At 35.2% G+C, this 22,899-nt stretch overlaps 1 protein-coding gene across 7 annotated transcripts in view; it reads left to right on the top strand.

Moving 5' to 3' along the window:
- The window catches only part of NKAIN2 (sodium/potassium transporting ATPase interacting 2), an 871,385-nt gene that overhangs the window by 710,386 nt on the left and 138,100 nt on the right, over positions 1-22,899 (top strand). For all 7 annotated transcript variants that reach the window (XM_088795473.1, XM_088795477.1, XM_074333530.2 and 4 more), the window contains one exon: positions 19,780-19,980. In XM_088795473.1, the coding sequence (XP_088651599.1) occupies positions 19,780-19,980 (201 nt within the window). The remainder of the gene's footprint in view (positions 1-19,779; positions 19,981-22,899) is intronic.

Here is a 22,899-nt window from a genome sequence, read left to right as displayed (position 1 = left end):
ATTTTATCTTTATTTTTGGTTTATAAATTTCATCCATGCAAGAAACTATATTTTATGTATCCTATAAGATTGATAGGTGAAATATCATTCACTTAGTTTACAAAATGAGAAAAACTAAAACTCAGAATGGCAAACACAGCTACTCAGTGGTAAACAGATTTATGACTCTAAAGCCAGTGCTCTTCCTTTACTACATGCTTCAAATTCCCACTGTTCTAGAAGTTTCCATGGTTTATCATAAGTGATATTCAGTATTATATGCTCAGAGAGGCTGAGATCTAAAAAATCCATAATCTGCACACAATTTAACAGTAGCTATTAATATAACACTAATACCTTTCATAAACTAAGCTGAAGGGTTTAAAGATAATAAAGTCTGGTAGCCTGCCTCATATGGACCAATAAGCTTTTTAGCAGTGTAAATGGTCAGGTTAAATTTATTAGTCCCTAATAAAATAACGAGCTCAAAAACTTGGAGGGGTTTTCAAAGAATAAAAATAAATGAGCATATCCTACTGAGGCTAAAAAGATATTCTCTTAACTCCTGCTAAAGAAAACTAGCCACAATTTGCCAGAGGGAACACAAACAAGATTAGAAGCTGTCTCCACAGAGGTAGTGAACTTCAAAATCTTGACACAATAAATAGGCAATACTTAGGGCTGCTATTTAATGTAAAACCCTTCATTTTTTGTGGGTGTTTTTTTGTTTGTTTTATTTATTTATTTTTTCTCCACAAATCCCGTTTGTGAGTTAGCTGTAAAGCAGTGCTTCTCAGCATTAGCTGCACAGCAAAATCACCTGGGAACCTTTAAGAACACAGTGAAGACTGAGTCTCACTCACAGGGACTCTGATTTAATTGGTATGGACTCCTGCTGGACATCAGGTGGTTTTAAAAGCTGTGCACGTGATTCTAATGTGCAGCCAAGGTTGAAAAACCACTACTCTAAGACAGTTTCTTTGGGACTACATTAATGGCATTTCAGACTAATAGGGTACTAGTATTTATACTGTATATGTTACATTTTAGGAATGATTTTAAGTGGCTTTACATAGTTTATCAACACTCTTTGGGTGAAGCGTCTTGGACAAAATGTAATTTATTGGGTATTGTAACTAAAAAGTCTGGGGGATACAGCAGAGCTGAACTTGAAATCTTCAATCACATAACCAATGCCTCACTTCTTTCCCAATCTTGGTTTCAATTTTTCTGTTTGGCTCCATTCTAAGACTAGATGTCCCTTCAGAGTCAGAAGATAAATCAGCAACTCACAGCTCTATAGTCTTCTCATATTTGAATCCATAAGAGGAGAGCAAAGGTTTCTTTCACAGACTCTGATCAGAATTCTCATTTGCTCTGATTGGATCAGAGACTGTTCAAGATCCCAGAGCTGAGACTGAAACTGTACTTTGCACTCAGACCTGTCTGATTACAGCTTCATGTACCTTTTACTATAGATTGCTGTCTCAAGGAAATACTACCAGTGTTACTGGAAGTAAATGTTTCTCTCCTAATGAAGAATTTGGGAAATAAAGAGATCCCCTCAGTAAGAGTTTGCTTGTATCTGAAAACTTTTCCCCATTCTGTGGCTGGAGGCATTTTCTTTCCTCTCTCCTTTGCATCTACTTGCCCTTCCCTCTTATTGTTCCAGAGCCAATTCTGTCCAAGGGCAGGCCAGGGCTGTGTTCCAGGCTGGGAACCTCAGGGACAAAAATAACCTCTACATTCGTTAGTTCTGAAATAATTGATTTTCACATTTATTTTTTATAAAGTGTATTTGTTTCCTGTGGCTACCACAAAAAAAAAAAAAAAAAAAAATTACCACAAACAGCAGAAATTGATTCTCTCACAGTTCTGAAGGTCAGAAGTCTGAAATCAAGGTTTGGGCAGGGCCAAGTTCCCTTTGGGGCCACGAGAGAATAATCCTCCCTTGCCCCTTGCAGCTCTGGTCTCTCCAGGCATTCCGTGGCGTGTAAACTCTGTCTCCATCTTCCCATGATCTTCCCCTCTGTGTATCTTCTCCTCTTCTGGATCTTATAAGGACATTTGTCATTGGATTAGAGCATTCTTGAATGATCCAGGAAGAGTTCATCTCGGGATCCTTAATTACATCTGCAAGGATGTTTTTGTTTTGTTTTTTTAAAGTCAGGCCCCATTAACAGGTTCTGGGAGTTCAGACATGGATACATTTTTGGAAAGGGCCATCACTACAGTGCTCATAGCCATTTTATCCTGAGAAGTGAAACATGTTTCAGGTTTTCACGTTAGAACTCTTCTCTGGCTAGTTCTCTGGCTAGTCTCGTGCATGACTGGGCTGCAAGGGAAAAGTAAGACAGACATGTCATCAGTGGAGAAAGGGAACACTCAATTGCAAATATTGGAAGATCCCTAAGCATGTAAGGTTTATCAGTAGAAGACTAAAAGTAATTCTTCAGGGCACGACACACATTATTGAACTTTAAAATGTGAGTAGAAAAGGAAGCACAAAAGAAGAGGCAAAGTTTTTTAGATCTTAACGTTGTAGAGACTGATGGCTGTGTAATAACAAGTACAATTAGCTGTGGAAAATTTGAAGATGCAAATAAAGAATAATATTGTATTAAAATTGTTTAAACCCAAATGACAGGATCCCAATTCAAGCTAGTTTAAGAGGAAAAAGTGAAAGTATTGGCTTATGTACGGGAAAGTCTAAGGAGGTGATACGAACCTCAAGATCACACAATCCAAGAGTTCAAGAGATATAAATCTATCAGGAATGTGTCTTTCCTTTTCTTTGTTGTTTTTATTATTGTTTTCTTCTGTGTTATTGCTTTGCTCCCAGACATGCTTCCTAATGTGGTAGGAGAGATGACACAAAGCCTCTGCAGGCTTTCTCAGTTTTTAGTATATCCATTCCCTCAGAGGCACTCTCTTCTGAGGTCTATTTCAGTATCCCCCCAAAATGGACTCTGATTGCCTCTGCTTAAAACAGGGCCTTTCCCTGTTACAAATCAGTGTGTTTGGAAGTACTGGAATTTGTCAGTTTACCATCATATAGAAAGGCAGTTCTCAAGACAAAGTAGTATTCCTGGTATCAGAAGAAGGAAAAATAGCTGTCAGACAAGTAATAATAACCCATACACAGTTACATACTCTTCAGAAGAGAAAACCTCCGAGGCTCTTATGTTAAGTGAAGACATCAGTCTAAGAGATCAATAGAAGTAATTAGTGAGCATACTTGCAGATAGCAAATTCCAGATGTGGAAGAAAGGAAGAGAAAATGGAGGGCATTTTGCTTAAATAATGATCTCTGTAAAGGCAATAGGATAAGGGTGCATAATGTGTCCACTCTAGAAGAATAAAAGTGTGAAAAGGAACATTGGAATAAGATTTAGGAGATTTGGAACTTCCGCCTGGTTCTGCTGCTTAAAAGCAGAAAATATAATTTCTGAGGCACTTTGTGGTTCTAAGACTCTAAGGATTACACAAATCAGAGAAGAAGGAAATTAAGTGAGCTCAGCTCTAATACTTAAATACTAATTTTCTATCCTATTGTGAGATGGTAGGATGGTTTGAAGTGAAAAGATATGAGTTGAGCAAAATATCTTCTCATAAGTGTTTTTCTTTTTTTTTTTTTCCCAAAATCCCGGCTCTGAGGAAGCTTTACAAATTATGGCCAGAATATTACCTATTATCTGTACTTTCCCACAAGCAGGGAGCAGAATCACACTTTTTAAGATAGCGCTTTTAATTCTGGCAATATGTTGTCCTCAAGAAGTTTGAGTCTATTTGTGGTACATGTTTGTCTTGAATCAGAGTGCGTACCTGTTAAAATTAGAAGTTTGAATCTGAAAATATCACTTGAGCAAATGGTTATGTGATTTAAATAAAAATGAAACCCATCATAGTATTTTCTCATTAGTGCTTCTAAATAGTCTGAAGTGGCTCATTTATAATGCTTAGTTTCTTAAAACTTTCCATCTTAACATCTAGCTTTCTCAATGCAGCTTTCCTATATCTGTTTTGTTCTAAACTAAGAAAATTCAATCACTAAGATGCCGCATTCACATATCAAAAATACCAAGTAGGAAGAAAAGTCATTTCCTTGAGCATCCTCCACAGTATTGATTTGTGCTTGCCTCCTCTATCTTCCTGACACTAGAGCTTGCTTCATTCCACTTACGCACTAAACACAATGATCAAAGGGTCTAATCATAAATCGTGAAGCCATAGTTGAGCATAATTCCTTTTTTTCCCTGGGACATATCTTCTCTTAAAAAAATCTAATTTTTAAAACTCACGGGCAGCAGTTGGACTGCATGTCTGTTCCATACATAAAGTTTCCTTCACTATCACAGCAGGAGGGTCACTGGCTGCCCAGTGCAAATGCTGTCCTTCCCCAAGGCTGGGACACTAGTAATCCAGGAAGGAAAAGGCTAGATGATTCAGGAATGTGCCATCACTGTCCTTTGTTTTAGTTTATTTTCTGGTGAGAAATAGTTTCTTGAAATAATAGCAGTCAGGAAGTATCTACTTAGTTTGATAATACAAAATAGTTGGATATGAACAAGTGGTACATCAAACCTAGTTTTCAAAATTCTTGAATAGCTTGTCTCACTTTTTACAGTTTAAAGTTATAATGAAAGGAAAAAATAAATTATTTTCGTTAAAAACTTGCTTTGTGCTGCAGATGGTTTATGTGTTTTGGTCTCACAGACAAACTTCAATGTATTATCCACATTTTAAAGAGGAAGACAGAAAGGTTAATTAACTCGGCTAAGGTTACACAGTTAGAAACCATCAAATGACAGATTCAAGTGTGTCTTTTTCCAAAGTGCCTACTCTTTTTACTGTAACATATTGTCTTCTTTAAAAAAAAGAAAGAAAGAAAATAAAAATGTAACTAAATTTACTTAATTTGTGTTACCACTTGAAAATAGAAAAAAAAAAAAGAATACTATTTGCTTCTTGCATGAATATATAAAGAAGAAGTAATTGCCAGGGTCTGAACTAAGTAGGAATACAATGAATGGAGCATTAAAAGTTAAAAGCAGAAGCAAAGAGCCAGATTCCAAAAGTCCCATTCAAAAAGCTCTCTCTTGCGTTTGTGGAAGCATTGAGATCACCTCTGAATTGATGAAATTCGGAGACTTACTAAAAAAAATATGCAGTAAATGAATCATGGAGACATGATGTAATTGTATCAAGGGGCAGTTTTAGGATACCTGAGCTGTTATCATCAACTTTATACAATGCAGATTCATAGAGCAAAGAAGCAGCATTTATATATCCAAGTGTATAAATCTATCTATTTAACACGCATTTAAAGATGCGTTAAACATCCGGGAAATCCATTCTGTGAAATGACTCATGCCTCATTAAATGCCTTTTATGGGTACATAGTAGTCTAAAAGAGGAATTCAGATATCAAGACAAATGACAGGCCCCCTCCTCTTCTGTGAAATGCAGCATTTCCAAAAGCATTGTAGACTATATAAAGGGGTCCATGGCCAGGCAGGTGTTTGCTTGTTTTTGGTTTTTCGTTTGTTTTGTTTTTTAATTTAATAAGTATAGTCAAGGCCACCACATAAAGCTGCAGGTTGTGCCCTGCCCTAAGGCACCTGCCTAAAGGGGTAAATGGAAGCTGGAATACAACCTTAGTTTTGCTCACCAAGCCCTGTGTCTTCAATCAGACCTAAGCTAGGCCAGAATCCTTGGGGGGCTTGGGTGCAGCTTTTTATTACAAAAGATGCTTGATATATTAACTAGAGGATGCCATGTTACACAGGAATTTTCAATTTGTATTCGAAAAGCGTAACCAGCACTTTGAATAGTAATGTGAATTTCCTTTTCTAAATAAATTAATTAGATTATAAGTTAATTATAAAACCAATGCTAAGAAACTAGTACAGTGGTAATAAGGCAAACGAAGGAAGATATTATGCAAGTCACTAAAATTTGGATATCACTGATATTGGGGAGGGGAACCATGAGCTTTGGAGTAAGACAAATATGAGTTCAGTCCAGGTCTTAGTTGTCCTGTAGCAAGTCAATTGCTCAGCTTCAGTTTTCTCTCTGTCACAATATTCTCTTCAAAGGAGTGTAGTGAGAATGACATGAGATAATGTTTATGAAGTATCAACATATGTTAGTTTCCATGCATTAGTTTTCCTTATGCAATGCAAGTCTAAATCCTCATTCATCCAAGTTGGCTTCCTAGGTTGTATAAATTCAAAGTTTGATTTCTTGTAGGTATCAAGCTCAAAAGGATTCTCCATTGATCCCAAGATACTCAGTCGTCTTAACTGTTAGCTTTAGTGCCCCATGATTCTCATCTTTCCTATAGTATACCTCACTACCCTACTGTGACGGTCTCAGGGGCATGTGCATACACACACACTCACATACACTCACATGCACACCCTCACTCACATATATTTACACACACACTCATGTTTTCACACAGCTTTACGTACTATGCTTGTGCACACGCACACACATTTGTACACTTGTGCCGACAGAAACTCACATACACATTCACGTACATACACACATATATGAAAGCAAACCACTGTAGCCCCACATATCAACTCACCATTTCTTAAGTATTTCCTGTCTAAATTCTTTTGTTCACTTTGTACCTTTGTCCACATTTCCCTCTTACATCTCTGCCTACTTAAATTTTCTCTAATCTTTAAGGCCTAGTTAAAATATCAACTCTACTATTAAGCTTTTCATGATAACCCAACAGAATGCGACCTTTACTTCAAAGGTGTTTTGTTTTGTTTTTTATCTTTCCTGAGGTTATAGCCATGTTCTACCTTATGATGTAATTCTACATGCTGTTTGACTGCATATCAGATTGTACCGTCTTTGAAGACCAAATCATGTCTCATTTATATTTTATCCTTCATAGTGGTGGCCGTCAATTTCTTGAAGAACTATAATCTTAGTCAATTTTCATGAAATAGGACCTTTCAGGTTCCCTTTTCATGTTTCAAGTTTTTAAACCAAGACATACTCAGAATACCTTCAGTGACTCTGGGATGAATATTTTAATGACATACAGCTGATTTTATCTGAATGTACTATATTTAATGTGGGCAAAAGACAGACCCTAACTAGTTCTGTTAATCTCTGTCTATATAAGGTTTATGTTCATTGTCCGCTTAGCTGTGAACAGGAATTTTGGGTCACAAATTCAGCATTCCTCAAAAGTGGACTATGGGTACGTTGGGCCCTTTGAGTGTTACAGACTTCTCTCCAGTATAATCCTTGGGCCTCCTGTTCTGTCTCCCATTCTCCAGCTCAGTATCATTCAGCATCCAGACATACATTCAGTTGAGTTGAATATTTTTATAAAGGATAACCAGAAAAAAATATGAACATATCTTTATAAAATATCCATATGAACATATCTTTATGAAATATCCCTATGAATATTACTACAAAGAAGATGTAGCATGTGCCTTTGATTTCACCCCGTGGAGGTATAAAGATTGTGTGCATCCTGCAGATAGGCTGGCTCCAAATAAGAGAGGTCTGACTGAGCTGAGCATGCTTTTGACTGAGCTGAGCAAGTTTTCCAAACTTATCCATCAAATATGTCACTCTTCATGGAGGTGGTGGGGCTAAGAGAGAGAAAAGTGAGACATGGGAGATATATTTCTCCCATCCTTTTCCCTGAGGAAGAATGAAATAGAAATTCTTTTTCATCTCTGAAAACCTGAAGAGTGGGAAATAAGTACTTTCTTTTTTTCTCCTCTTAATCTATTGAGTCTAAGAAGTGAGCCCCAGGCATATGGAGAGAGGAGGGGACCAGAAGCCAACCAGAACAGTCCTCCCACTGTCAGTGGACTTTTGTCCCCAAAACTGTTGAAATTTTAGATATTTTCCTCAGACACTGACAGGTAGGTTATCTTTTGCCTCTAGAAGGCTCTGAAATGATTTCTATCAGACTCTACTAGCCCCTCGGTTCATACTCAATCCTATTTCCCATCTCAAATTATGCCCCTGAAAAACGAATGTATCACAATTTTTTTCTCTTGCTTATTTTGGCCCATGGGAAGGAATAATTTACCCATGTGCACAGGAGAAATATTGTTTTCTGTTTATATTGAGGACAAAAACAAGTACCCTGGAGCTTAAGAGAAGCAAAGCTATATCTGCTTTTGATCATTAATCTAATTGAACACAAGTTGCTTATTAATTTCCTTTAGCCTCTTTGTTTACGGCTTAAATCTGATAAACATCAAAACCTTTTACAACATTAAGATATTGAAAAAAAATGATATACTTTACAGAAATCCATTTTAGTCAAAAAGAAAGGTTAAACCAAGTTATAAAGAGACGGAGCGCACATGACTGCAATACATTCATTGTAAGTACATGAAACCTATTGACTCAATGAATGTTGATCAGAAGCTGTACTGGATACTTGTCATATCCAAGAGACAGATATGCCAGTAATTAGTTATTGAGTATATTTAGACTCTAAGTTCTATGGTGATGTTCATTGAGTCTTGGAAAGCAGTCAGATGCAGAAGAACTTCAATTCTGCCCAGAATCTGAATTCAAACCATGCTCGCAGGAAATCACAGGCAGGAATACAACTAGCATAGGAAGTGGTGGTCACATAAGTAATGCGATTTCGGGTACAGAGTCTGGAGTATTAGGTTAGAGTGGAGAGAAGGTTTAGAGCAGGGTAGGTAAGCCAATACTTTGTCTAGAAATATACCCAGGCAAATGTAGGCTCCTTATATGTAGGCAGAGGTCAGGATGGGTGTAGGAGGAAGTACTGTGGACAAAGTGACAACGTAGAATAGCCGTAGGACAAGATCTGTAAGATCTTGCACTAATACTGTAAGTGCATGTCAAGAGGATCCTTTGCTATAGAGGAAATAGTCTTAAAAGTGATAGAAAAAGATTCTCAGCTGTGTGCTAATCTCCTGGTTAAAGGTAGGATGATTCAGATGAAAATGGTTAATTATTACGAATTGTCAGAAATCTCATTATAGCAATATTCCACAGAGCTTTACTACTAAGACCAAATTTATCCTCATTCAAAGTAACAATTCCCATTATATATACTTCTCTGGTACTCAATTACCTGGAAAGGGATGGTCATTATCTCCTCTGTATTACTGAATGAGAGAACAATATAGAGAGAATGATACCCATGGTCCTGAGCTCAAGTGTTCTCTTTCACAGTGTTTTACTTTTCCCACCAGCCCTACTATCTTAGTTTCCATTTGTAAACAGAGCAGAGAAGTTACATAATTACCTGGATAATGTAGACCAGAAAAACAAAACAAAACAAAACAAAAAACGATTGCTATTAATTACATGAGCTCTTGCAATATTTTCCTGAACATGAAATATTTTTATTCTTCCTTTTTACTTATTCTCAGTGATCTCAGACAGGCACATGCATCTCTCTTTATGGAAAATGATTAACATTTACTCAACTAGGGAGAAATCAAAAACTAAAGTTTCAATCCATGCTAAGTGACGGTATAGCACCAGGGAAAATTAACTATTGCATTTTAGAGTGGAAAGAATCAGACATGTAGGTATGAATTTAGCTATAGGATCTAAATAATAAGTTTAAGTTCTTTGGTGACTGAATTTTTTAAAGTACAGTCAGGTGCCACATAACCATGTTTTAAGTCAACAACCAGACAAATATATGATGGTGGTCCCATAAGATTATAATGGCGATGAAAAATTCTTATCACCTAGTGACATCATAGCAGTTACAATGTCATAGCGAAATGCATGACTCATGTGTTTGTGTTGATTCTGGTGTGAACAAACCTGCACTACCAGTTGTATTAAAGTATACAATTAAGTACAGTACATTATATTTGATAATGATGATAAATGACTACATTACTGGTTTATGTATTTACGATATTATACTTTTTATTACTTTTTATCTTTATTTAAGAGTGTACTTTTCCAACTTATAAATGAAGTTGCTGTAAAATAGTATGTTGTGTTATGCTGGCAGCAGCCTCTTACATCGTGTTTATAGTGTCTCTTGATTGTATCATTTTCTTTTGTGCTTGATTCAATCTCCTGTAGTTTTATACAGTAACACACTATACAGGTTTGTAGCCTAGAAACAATAGACTATACCCTAAAGCCTAGGTGTGTAGTAGACTGTACCATCTAGGTTTGTGTAAGTGCACTCTGGATGAAATTGCCTAATGATGCATTTCTCAAACATATTCCTGTCATTAAGTGGCACATGACTGTACAAAGTTACTCAAAATTATGTAGCCATATTCTATAACAGTAAGGAACCTTTTTAATATTCTAACTATATTAAATTCTTAAATTGCTCGAATTTCTGTAAGATTCTTTTCAGATTCATTGTGTAAATTCAAGTCGTTCCCTTGGCTCTAGCTGTGAACAATCAGTGATTGGTGAAAATGTATTGAAATTGCTCCTTTTCACAAGAGTGTTTAAGTGATTTTGATACTCCTGAAGAGATTCTCTAAGTGCCCTGATGCTGAGAATTTATACATAATCATTGTCAAATACAGCATAGTGTAGTATTTAATAACTAAAATTAGTACTTGTCAATAGAGGCAGGTAACTAACAGTTTGACATAAACTTGCCATTTATAGACTTTAAATTTTAGTGTATTTTTCTAAATCATTTCATATAAACTAGATAGGGTGATATCCTCAGAAATTTATATTACTCTATTTAAATGGTACTGAATAAACCTAGACAACAGAAAATCCTATCATAGGTGATCTTTATTCTCTCTTTTCTCCTATAATCACAGAATTTTTTGAGGGAAGAGACTATACAAGTTTTGAGTGTGGTCTTCACTCTTAAATGACCATCCAACCTTTGCTTGAATACCACTGGTTACAAGGATATGTTATTCAGAACATCACCCATTCTTTTTGAGAGTACTTGTAATCCTTTGGTCCTGGTCTACCTTGCTTCCAGATAATTTCATCAGCTTGAATCTCTTCTTGCCTTTCTGGAGTTAACTATAAATAATGCGTCTGATCCCTTTGAATGTTGGTATTTCTTTAAATATTTTAAGACAATTATGAGGATCCCTTTTATTCCATTCTTGTCCAGACAGTTCAACCCAAATTCTCTCAAGGTTCCTCATATGACATGGTTTTTAGACCCCACAACCACCCTGGACACAGTTGGGATGCAATTTTACCAGTGTCTGTCAAACACCAAAACAGTCCGACCAAAAGACATGTGATTCCTTAGGTGTATGAGATTATATGTCACACATTTCCTACGTCCACTGAAGGAAAACAGCTGGTTACTTTACCATTCCTTTAGCTTAACAAACTCCACCTATAACTTAAAATCATACCACCATGTTTTTCTCAATGTGGTTTCCAGTTTCATATTAGATGTGCCAATGTGCATGATATAAATTCAAGTGGCTCTTTGGCTTATCACTATGAACAACCCCTTTGGATGGGGAATTACTAAGTTACTGCTTTCTACAAGACTTTTCAAGTCATTCTTGACACTGTTAAAAAGAGAATCATCAATAACTGAAAAGAATATTTTGATAGATAATGATGCCTTTCTGTAGGCAAAATTAAAAAAAAAAGGACTTGGAAGTGCATCTTTTAAATAAAAGGACTAAATGATGGCTGATACCACTGCAATATCAGCACCATTTCTAGGATGAACTACTATCTTGCCCACCACCCCACTATACCCTCATCTTTCTACCGCTGCAACATTATGATTGAATTATTTCTTTCCTGTATTTGTGGCCTTAACTTATACTTACGTCTTTCTTATACTTCCGAGGAGAATATCCCCTCTTCCTAAAGGAGACTAAGGACCTAAGTGCTCTGACAATATAAAAGTGATGAACATTTTTTCTGTTTCTTGATGTTTTCTTCTAGACAGTGACCTTTCCACCAGTAGCCTCTTGCCCTTGTATGTTCCAATAGCTACAAAGAGCTCTTTGGAAGAAATCCAAATGAAATAGGTACACATACTTAAAGGTGTTTTATTTAGACTTAGAGGTTTATTTATATTTGTTTCCACAAATTCTAAGCAGTATTGATCTATGTACTTGCCAGGATAAAACAGGACAAGAGACAAATCTGACCACTTTAAAAAAAAAAAAATTCTCTCATGAGAATAAAAACAACTAAAATTAATCTTTAAAAGCTTTTTCATCCAAGTGCATGGCAAGTATAACTCTACTGTAAATGCAGGCAGAGTACAATGTATTTTGGATTAGAGTTAGTAAACCCTCTAAGAGGACAAGTCAAGGTCTTTTATAATGCTGAGTAGCTTTCTGAATAGCAGTTGGAAATTTTTGAAATAAATTGTGTGAATTGTGTGTCCCCCACTTTTAGTACATTCTCCTGAAGAATACTGAATATGGTATTTTGGCAATAGTTGATTGGGTGGCCAAGATAATTTTCTTAAAAGGCAACAGAGACCAGTGGGAAGGCATGAAGTCAGGCAAAAATACGTTTAAAACCCAATTTCATCCTTAATAAAACTAAATTGATGTAGTTATATATCTATGCTTAGCTTCATTTTTTTTCTTATGTTAAATCAGGATAATAACCCCTACTTCTAAATGTTGTTGTAGCATCTACTCAGTAATGAATACGTAAACTTTGTTTCCTTTCTTTTTTGAAGTATATGTTGCCTCAAATTTAACAATAAGTTGCAGAATTTATAATGCACCAACAGATACACTTATCTTCAAAATGAACAGATATACTTATCTTCAAAATGAGAGATTTTATAGAGAAATTTTCTGTTAATTAGTACTTCATTTTCTCTCCAATTGCGGCCATTCTCAACAACTGAAAAATGACTATGAAGTCCATCAATAACATTAACACTTGGTTCATCTCTATCTTGCTACCATTTGGGGGTCATTTTTCTATGGACTGTTCTCTTCCAGAGAACGAGTGGAGAAAAAAAGAACATAAAACTTTATTAGCATCTCTGGTAACAAACTAAACCAATATTCATTTTGAACTATGGATCAAAATGAGATTGGGCTCCGCATTCAATTCTGTTGACAGGTTGACATCCTTGGAGGCAAGCACAGGTGTGATCCCAGTCAGAGTGTCTGACGTTGCAGAAAGGATGATGTCAGTGCCACAGAGAGGTGGGCTGCACATGAAGGTGGAATAATGACAGGCCGTAATGGTGGGGAAGTAGTGAGGAGGACATTTCCATGTGCCTTAAAATGTCTCCCAGTCTTCAATATCGTCAGTACCTCTGTGCTTCCATGCCAGCTAAAAATCCACATATACATATATGCTTAAAAACAAATGATCTGGTGGTCTTTCGATGAATGCTAAAATGGCAGTAACATCATGAAATAACGAACACGGGTTTTGCTTCCATAAGCCTCTAGAGTAAATGCAGATCACTTTTCAAAGTGCTTAGACAGGAAAGGAACACTCACAAGATGGAAAAGTTACCTGCAGGGAGGGAGCAAACTGGGAAAGTGAGAAAACAGCTGGAAAAGCTGCCTACAGAGGTTTTAGTGCACCGAAAACTATATAGTCAATGAGAAGTTGATCTTTCATTATTGTAACCAACTGAGAAAACTCTGCCTCTAGCATATGTTACTAAGGGTTTGAAAGAGAGAAGACTCATTTTGCCAAACATAGATCCCACTCAAAGATAATGGGTCCTAACATTAGAAGTGAAAAACTAAAAACTGAAAAAAATTAAGACTTTTGGTCCTGGAGATTCAATTAGCTTTAACATTAACATAGCTTGGAATCTTTCTTATTGAATTATTTATTTTTTCTTTTCCTTTCCCCTGCCTTTCTCTCCTTCTTTCTCTTTTAGAACATTACAAAGAACATACTAAAATATTTTTTTTTATGTTCTAGATGCAGACTTTCTTCTCCAGCTGAGAGTTAATATGCATTTTTTAGCAGGAACAGCAACTATATTTGGGCTTAACATACTCCTTTACCCATAAGAAGAAAGCAATTGACCAAATTAATATTTTATATATATGAAGTACCAGGCATAACATTGTGATGTTAAAAAGAAACAGAATTCTTAGAAGGTATAGCCCAAAGTATTAATTTAAATAGTGAGAGATATACAGGATGTTAATAGGAGGTATTGAGGAGGATTTCATAAAAATGTGATTTTTGCAACAATGCTCAGGATGCAGATGGTACAAACCAGTTGTGGAATAATATAAAACATTTATCTGGATTAAGAAGGGTTATTTAGGCTAAGATTTAGAAAAGTGAAATCCTGGTCTTTTTTGGAACACAGACATGAGAAACCTATTTTCAGGTTAGAAACAATGAAAATATATATCAACAAACTTAAAATATTTTATACTAAATCTTTAATGACTCTTTCTACCTAATGGGAAGAAACACATTTTGATTTCAAAACTGTAGCTTCTAGAAATCGATATACCATTGGGCTTTCCTCATCTGTTTTTAGAGCAATGTTTTCCATACTACAGAAATCTTTTCTTGAATAACTGACAGCAGGAACCAGAAACTAGAGTTAACATTAGGTGTGGTGTCATATTGAATCATGATCCATCATCAGCCACATTCCAGAGGTACCCATAGTTGAAGATTCTAGAAGAAAGTAGAGGCACAAATGTATATTTGATGCTTCATCTACTTCTTTTAAATTCACCATATAGTAGGATGAATAACATCTTTGGATTTTAGACCTGGTAGATATGAACTTTCTTATGTTCTGGGATACATTCCTATAGATGTAACATTCATTCAACCTGTTAAAGCGCATTTGTAATTTTGCTTATCTTCTCAAAACCATATTTTCTCAGCTCCTTCCTCCTGGCATCTTGAACAATATGATTTGCTTTCACTGATTCTCACATGTTACCAGAATAAATATAGCATTGGCGTTTTTATATGTATAAGCAGAAGCATAGATCTATGAATATATTAACAGAAACAAAAAACAGCTATATTTAAGGTTAGAATTTTAAGTTCACCAGCCAGAAATAAGCCATGAATGATGGTGATTTTAAAGAATGTCCCGCGGTTTCCTGTGAATTAGTAACCACATGTAGATTTTAGCAATGAGATATAATACAATGCTTTCTGATGATATTTTAAACTTTAACCCAGTGTATATTATTGGTTGTAAATAAATAAGAATTCATTTAAAAAAAAAAAAAAAAGTGATTCTTGGTATCAAATTCAGCCATCCCTGTTATCCCAGCTCTTGCCTCCTTAGCTAATTGCAGAATGCCATTCAATCACAGGGTTTCCTAACTACTTGTCTTAGTCCTAACAACTAAATATATATGTTTTTGTTAATATAAATATTATGACCTCTCATTGTTAAAAGTTGCTTCTTTCCATTAAATGTGCTTGTTTGGCATTTCTTTATTGTCATCACCAAAGTATGTTTTAAGGTAAGGAGAATGCTGACTTGTCCCCATTGTTACTCTGCGATTGTTGAAAGCAGTGGTCCTGGTCCTAACCTCCTTGCACCCTCATGGAACTCAGCAGAATAGTCTGGTTAAAGTCGAGCATTTGGATTTTATAGCATTTGTGTCATCACCTCCATAATGACTGTTGCTTAATACAGTGACCGTACTGGACTCAACACATGTTTCCTGCACTATCTACCTGAAACCTCCAGGAGATTTGACTGTTTATTGTAATACCTCTTGGTTCATGTTTCACAGTGCCAACGTCTTGTCACTGATCAAAAATCTTTCAGTAAGCCAGGATGTTTGGTTTGGCATTTAGGTCCCTCCCAAGTCTAGACCCAACTTATCTTTAAAAGTGACTTTATACTATTCCTTCTTATAAACTCTCATCTCATAAAATGAAGGCTACTTACTGGTCCATAAATATATAAGTAAAGTAGAGTAGTGTTAGCTCTGCAATTTTGATTATTTGGTCCACTCTACTTAAAAAGTATTTTCCCACTCCCGAGCTGTAGGCCTGTCTAAGGCTGGCCCTTCTTTCAGGCCTTAGCTAGCGTTCCCATCTCTGAGCGGTTGTCTCACCAGAGTTGCAGACATCACACTCTCTTGAGTACCTGTGTGAAGATTGTCCACACCTCTCATTAGATACTTATCAGCTACTTCCTCATATTGTTATAGTTTATCTTTATACTTTGTCCCCCAAAAGAGACAATAAATCTCATAACAGCAGGGATACCTTCATATATCTCTTTATATCATTATGGCCTGGTAGAATGCTTTGCAAATGGCATATGAATAATTAATTTTTTTTAGTAACTATGCTGTTAACTATAACCTAATTGCCATTTACTGAGAAGTGCAGTTTCTAGCCTTTCAGTTTGTAACTAAGTAGTTTAGATATGGGAATATATCAATTTTCAATATTATTATTCCAAAAGAGAATCTAAGTATTAGAGAACTTCAGCAATCTAAGAAAATATTTCAGACTTTTAAAACTGCAACTCGATTTCTGCAATACAGCATCCTTACTTACTACCAGAACAGATATATGCATGCATGGTCTTCTTCAAATGCCATAAACTCTGAAAATAAATTTTAGCTTTTATTAAAATTCTGAGATGTTACTAGTATCATATTCTCATTTACTTGTCACAGTTTTTTAATCAAATGTGTATTATTTATTGAGCAATTAGGCTTCCTATGTTGACCTGAATATATACAGCCCCTGTCAGAAACAACATTTTAGTGCTAATAACAGCTTTCATGTAATCCATCAGACACTGTTATTTTGAAAAACGACATGACCGAGAATGGGGTCTTTTAATGTGAACTTTTTGAATACTTATTAAGAGAGATGAATAAATACATTGATACATAGATTTTTTTGGTCACTATACTGATCTGAACATATAATTATGCAAGTTTTTGTTAGATATAAAAGTTTTTAAATTTGATAATCCTGAGCCAATTTTGTATGTTTTTCAATATAAATCCAAGAATATACAAGATTCGGTTTGCTGTTTTCATCCTTGTTTTGTACTATTGAGACTAGTTCTTTGTTTCAATAATCCTTATAATTTTGAACTCAAAATTACAAATATATAGGAATTAAATAACCTATTGATTATGTATGGAGCAGGTCACATTCAGCAATTTCTGTTGCATTTAAAAAGGGATTTCAAGGAAACCTTTCTATTGTCAGTTTTACAACTAGGAATTTATAGTCTGTGGTTAAAATAATGTACATATGCATATATACACAGAGACCTTTTGTTAAATGTCTAAATGAAATAAATGAGAATATATTATAAGATTATGCCAGGAATCACCCAGTTAATGATTGCTGGTTGAATATATGCACTTACTTATATTTCATTCTGAAACTCCACTAAGTGATATTAAAGAATAAAAAAGGGTTTAACCCACAGGAATCAGAATTGGAAAGGGAAAAAATGTACAAGAAGTGTCAACAGTTTTTGGAAGATGGAAAGTAAATGAAAGATTAGCAAGTGACTTAGGGGGAAAAAACCTAAATCTATAGACATGCAAAGGAGTGTTCCAGTACAGATTTGATTTATATAACCCATGGAAAGTCAGGATTTAAAAGTGGAAGGAGTATGTGAAGGTGAGGACTGAAAACAGGAATGGATTGAATAATCTGTTCAAGGAGCGGTTAGACTGTCCTGGGCTCTTTAGTCTATACAACCAGGCTTCTCCTTTAGACAGGTGAGACTCGTGTTCCACACCTTAGAGCAGAAATAAAAGAAATTGAAAAGAGGAAATCGATAGAGAAAATCAATTACAAGCTGGTTCTTTGAAAACATTAATAATAAAATTCATGTCTTTAACCAGCCTAAGAAAAATTAGAGAAGACACAAATTACTAATATCAGAAATGAAAGAAGGGTTATCACTGCAGATCCCATAAACATCAAAAGGATAATGAAAGACTATTAATAGGTTGGTGCAAAGGTAACTGAGGTTTTTGTAATTATTTTAACCTTTTAAACCGCAATTACTTTTGTACCAAACTAATATTAACAAATCTATGCCCACAAATTTGATAATATAGATGAAATAAACAAATTCCTGTAAAGACACAATCTGCTAAAACTCACACAAGAAGAAACTGACAATTTAAATAGGGCTATATCTATTAAAGAAATTGAATCAATAATTAATAACTTGCCAAAACAGAAAGCACCAGGCCCAGATGTTTTCACTGGTGAATTCTACCAAACATTTAAAAAAGAAATTATATCAATTTTCTACAATCTCTTCCAGGATATAGAAACAAATGGAAAACATCCTAACTTGTTATTCAATGAGGCAAACATTAACCTAATGCTAAAACAAGACAAAGACATTATAGGAAAACAAAACTACAGATAAGTATCTCTATGAATATAGACGTGAGTGTCCTCAACAAAATATTAGCAAAATGAATCTAACCAAATACAAAAAATAATTACCAAGTTGGATTTATTACAGGTGTACAAGACTAGTTCAACATTCAAAAATCAGTTAATATAATCAAAAGGTGTAGACACTTGATTTGTCAACTTAGCAGATAGCTTCAGCCACAACTTGATTTTGAGAATTATCAATTCTGAGTCAGAAACTAGTTTGCTGCATTGCCCAGGTTCTAAGGGCTACGCTAAAGCCTCTCTCAATAGGCTTAAAAGGAAGAGATATTACCCCCTTCCCCCACCACTACCCTATGTAGATAATGAGACTCAAATCACAGCCCTCTCCAAAGGAATCCTTTTAATCTTCAAATTCGCTCTCCACTTTAGCTTAACACTTTTCATATGTTCAGGGTGAGTGAATGGTTTGAGGTCACAAAACCTGACTTAAGATATTTTCTCTGCAAGATTCACCTAGTCAATCTAGCACCTCATTTTGGAGTGAGAGAAGTTGGCATATATTATCTTGCAGCTCTGTCACTGAGACTGAAATAATTCTTTTTTCTCACCAATGACTCTTTCTGTTAGAATTCATCTTCTCTGATGACTTGCTAAGTAACAGACTGTGTTTGATGCATTCCTTTTGTCCATTCTCTTCCTGGAAGACAACATTTGCCCATGTGCTATTGAGAGTTCCATGTTGGTGTACATGATTGCAAACTCCCTAAGTGCAAAAACTCTCTACCTTTTATTTCATTTATAGCTGCACATTAACCTAACATGTTGAACCTCATCTAAAGAGTTGTTCACTTATTATCTCCACTATGCAAAAATTTGATAATTATATTTCCAAAGAAATATTATGGCCAATTTTTCAGTACCAGGTGACAAGATTGAAAAGACCCTGAAATAATTGCTAAAATACTAGGAAGAGAGAGAGAAAAAAAGTAGTATTACATTTCATTAAGTAAAAGTCTTACAAATTGTAGTATTAGCCACAATATTATGTTAGATTTTGCTGAATTGAAGTACAAGTTTAACATTTAAAATGGTGAAAAAGTAAATATTCTGAGGGAGAAAAAAATAATAGATTTAATAAAGGATGAACTTCACTTGACAAAATAGTTTAGATTATTCCTTTTGTAATATTCACAAGACCTAAAAGCTAAGGACTCTCAGTGTTATAATTAATGTAAGTCATTGATAATTTTACTCATAAATGTTTTTATTTTATATTATTGTAGTCAGATAAACCTTTATAAGTAGAATCCATAGATACATAATTTTCACGTGGAACTGAAATTTTATTTTGGATGATTTCTTTCTACCTATAAAATACATTTAGAGGAGGGGGAAAATACCCACATTTCCAACTGATAAAGTTAAGACAGCTCAGCCCAAATAAGCTAATTAACATTTATAAAGTAATACTCATCCTTATAAATTACCTTCTTGCAGGAAACAGACCTTATCCTGACTTTTAATATTTCAATGCACCGATCTTGGTGGATGGAGAATGGACCAGGATGTACGGTGACATCAGTGACACCTGCCCCAGACTGGGCCCCAGAAGACCATCGCTACATCACGGTCTCAGGGTGTTTTCTGGAGTACCAGTACATAGAAGTGGCTCATAGTTCCCTCCAGATTGTCCTCGCAGTAAGTGTTGACAGCCAACCACTCTTTCTAGTGCTTCTGGACTTAATGTTATTTCTGTGCAGTCTCAGTGCACACAAATGGAATATGCAGGTAAAATGTGGCTATTTGCTTTTTCCTAATTAATGCCACTTTTAACAGGGATTTGTTAGGTTAAACCAAGCTGTGCCTGGGACTGAGTGTGCTGATTTTTTTCAGTAATCACTAAATAAGCATTGGCATCTTTAGTATTTTATTTAAGAAATCCAGTCAAGGTTTGATTATTTGGCTTTTGGTGGACTTTCCCAAAGAGTCTAAAGGGAAAATCCAGAGTTTTCACAACTGACATGCTGCAATACCCACATTTATAAGATTTCAATAGATATTCTCCCTCCACTGCGTGCTTCTTTCTAACTGTGCTGTTAGTCCTGGGAATTCTCTTCTCCGTTTGCCCTTATCTTCTTCTTATATTTCCCCCAGGTAATATCCATTACCTTTCATCCCTTTTCCCTTTCAAAACAATTCAGCTTTTCTGTAAATTCTACTTCTAGGACAATCATGCCCTCATTTTTTTACAGTATTATGCTGATAAAAATCCCTCCCTCTACCAGAAAGCATTAGAAGTTATCAATGACTCCTTTGTATTGTAACTGTAGAACATATTTGTATAATATATATGGATATTATATAAAACATTATTTTACATTGTATCACTATGTCAAAGAGATAAATAAGACACTCCTTTTTCAAGAAAAAAAATTTCTAAGGCTAAGTGCATAATTCTGTGGAATTCATAAAGTTTAGGCAACTTTATTATATTAATACTTGTCTTCATTTATTTATTGTACATCTATATGTGCTGATCCGCATATATTTTTCTCAGACTCCATGTAGATCTACAATGAGTGCACATAGTCTTAAACTTAACAGCAAATAATGCAAGTAGAATCTGCTTTTTATCTTTTTCTTCATTTTGTTACTTTGGGAATTATATTAGCTCACAGTTTTTAAATAACAAGACATAGGTTCTGGGAAGAATGGCATCAATTAGTTCAGTTACAATTCTTCTGGAATTTAAAAAAAAATATGTGAGTGTATGTATTAGATTGTATAACTAATATATAGGTATTAGATTTTTTAAATGAGCAATTTACATATATACACAATACACATATTTTATAATTTATATATGCATTTTATTATATATATACATATATATGTATATATATATATATATATATATATATATATACATATATATATATATGTATTACAACAGGCTAAGCATGCTATGCTAGTAAACACTGTCCAAATCTCTGTGACTAAAAACCACAAAGGTTTATTCTCCTGAGTTAGCAGTACGTTCCACCATTACTGTCACTAAGAAAGCAAGAGGAGCAGAACAGCCACCATCTAAGCAATAATGGGTTGCCATGCCAGAGAGCAAAGAGAGAGCTGGAGTGTTCACACTAGCACAAAAATGCTCCTCTAGTGAAAGGAGAAGCTCACTGTCCGCAGTTCATTGTTCAGAACAAGTCCCACTCAATCACAAAATGGGCAGAAAAAAAAAGGAGAACTGTAAATATTTTGAAATCAGCATAAATTATTTCCACAACATATGAATGATGTTCTTAGTTAAAGTGCTCAGTGATCTCCCTTGAATTTGTCCAACCAGAGACACTTCTTAACAAACAAAGCCTTCTAATAGGTTTAAGTGCTAAAACTCTTTCTTTTCATTATCTTGAAATAAAGATTAGTTAGATTTGATGGGATGGAGATAGTCATTTCATTATTTAAAATTCACTTAGATGAAGTATTCATTCACACATGAGATAAGTAAAATATTTCTGGTTTGGGACCACGGATAAAACAGCTTCATATACGTATGTGTTAGAGAGAGGTTGTGGATTAAATATTCCTTTGTGGGAACTCCCTTTTTTACTGTACCCAAACATTTAGAAAAACTTTCATTTATGCGTCAAAAGTGCTATAAAGATATAATTTATTTATATGCATGGATAGTTATATGTGACTATTTTAGAGAGTTAGTTGAAATAATGTGTGCATGTATAAACTATATTCACAGATTTATTAAACCCCTCGTAAAATTTTGGCACACGAGTAATTTTCTAAAAAATACACTTGGACATGGAAGCATATGTTGAGGCTGACATATTGCCCAAAGAAAAAGTGTTTTCATCCTACTTTTATATTAAACCATCTGTAAAGGCAAAGAGGCTACAGCACAAAGAAGATGGATGGGGTGTCCCTAAGAGCAGATGTGACTGATATTTCAAGCTACTGGATATCAGTGCTGTCTACATTGCCCCCGGTTGAGTGGGAAAACAGTTTGAGCAAGCTATCACAGAATGGGGCATCTTTACCTTTCCATTTCCACCTGTTCTTCTGCCCAGGGGGCATTCTTTTGCAAAGCTGACTATGGATCACCTGAGAGTAAGTTAGCAACAGCATACCCAAGCCAATTACTTGGAGAAGTTTCAACATCCTTTCTGTCTTTGGGCTTTCTGTTGTCTAGCCAGCCTTGGGATGAAAGCATCTGCTATGCAGAAAACTTAGCAAATCTTAACTCAAGTTTTAGAATGCAAATCAAAATTGGGCTTATCATGAACAATTTGCTCCACCTAGTTAAATGCAAGCCTTCCAACTCCATTTCCCTATCGTCATTCTGATCACTTCTGCTGTCGTGATTAAGGGATGAAATAGTGTCTGAAATCTCTGCTCCCCCCATTTTCATGTTACCCAAATCACTTCCCTGACAACCTAATGTTCAGTTTCATCTGGTCCAGTGAACACTACCTGAGTGCTTGGCCCCTGCTGGTGTCTGGAGAAACAAATGACAGGATCCCTGACCTTGAGGATGTCACTGCCAGAAACAGAGTGAGGTTCCTAAGGATACAAAACCATGTGCAAACAGGCACATTT

The sequence above is a fragment of the Rhinolophus sinicus genome, chromosome 2, assembly GCF_057876585.1.
Source record: "Rhinolophus sinicus isolate RSI-liver-muscle chromosome 2, RSI-T2T, whole genome shotgun sequence".
NCBI classification, from domain to species: domain Eukaryota; kingdom Metazoa; phylum Chordata; class Mammalia; order Chiroptera; family Rhinolophidae; genus Rhinolophus; species Rhinolophus sinicus.
Note: the sequence above shows the minus strand (reverse complement) of the source record. Positions and strands in the feature narration are given on the sequence as shown.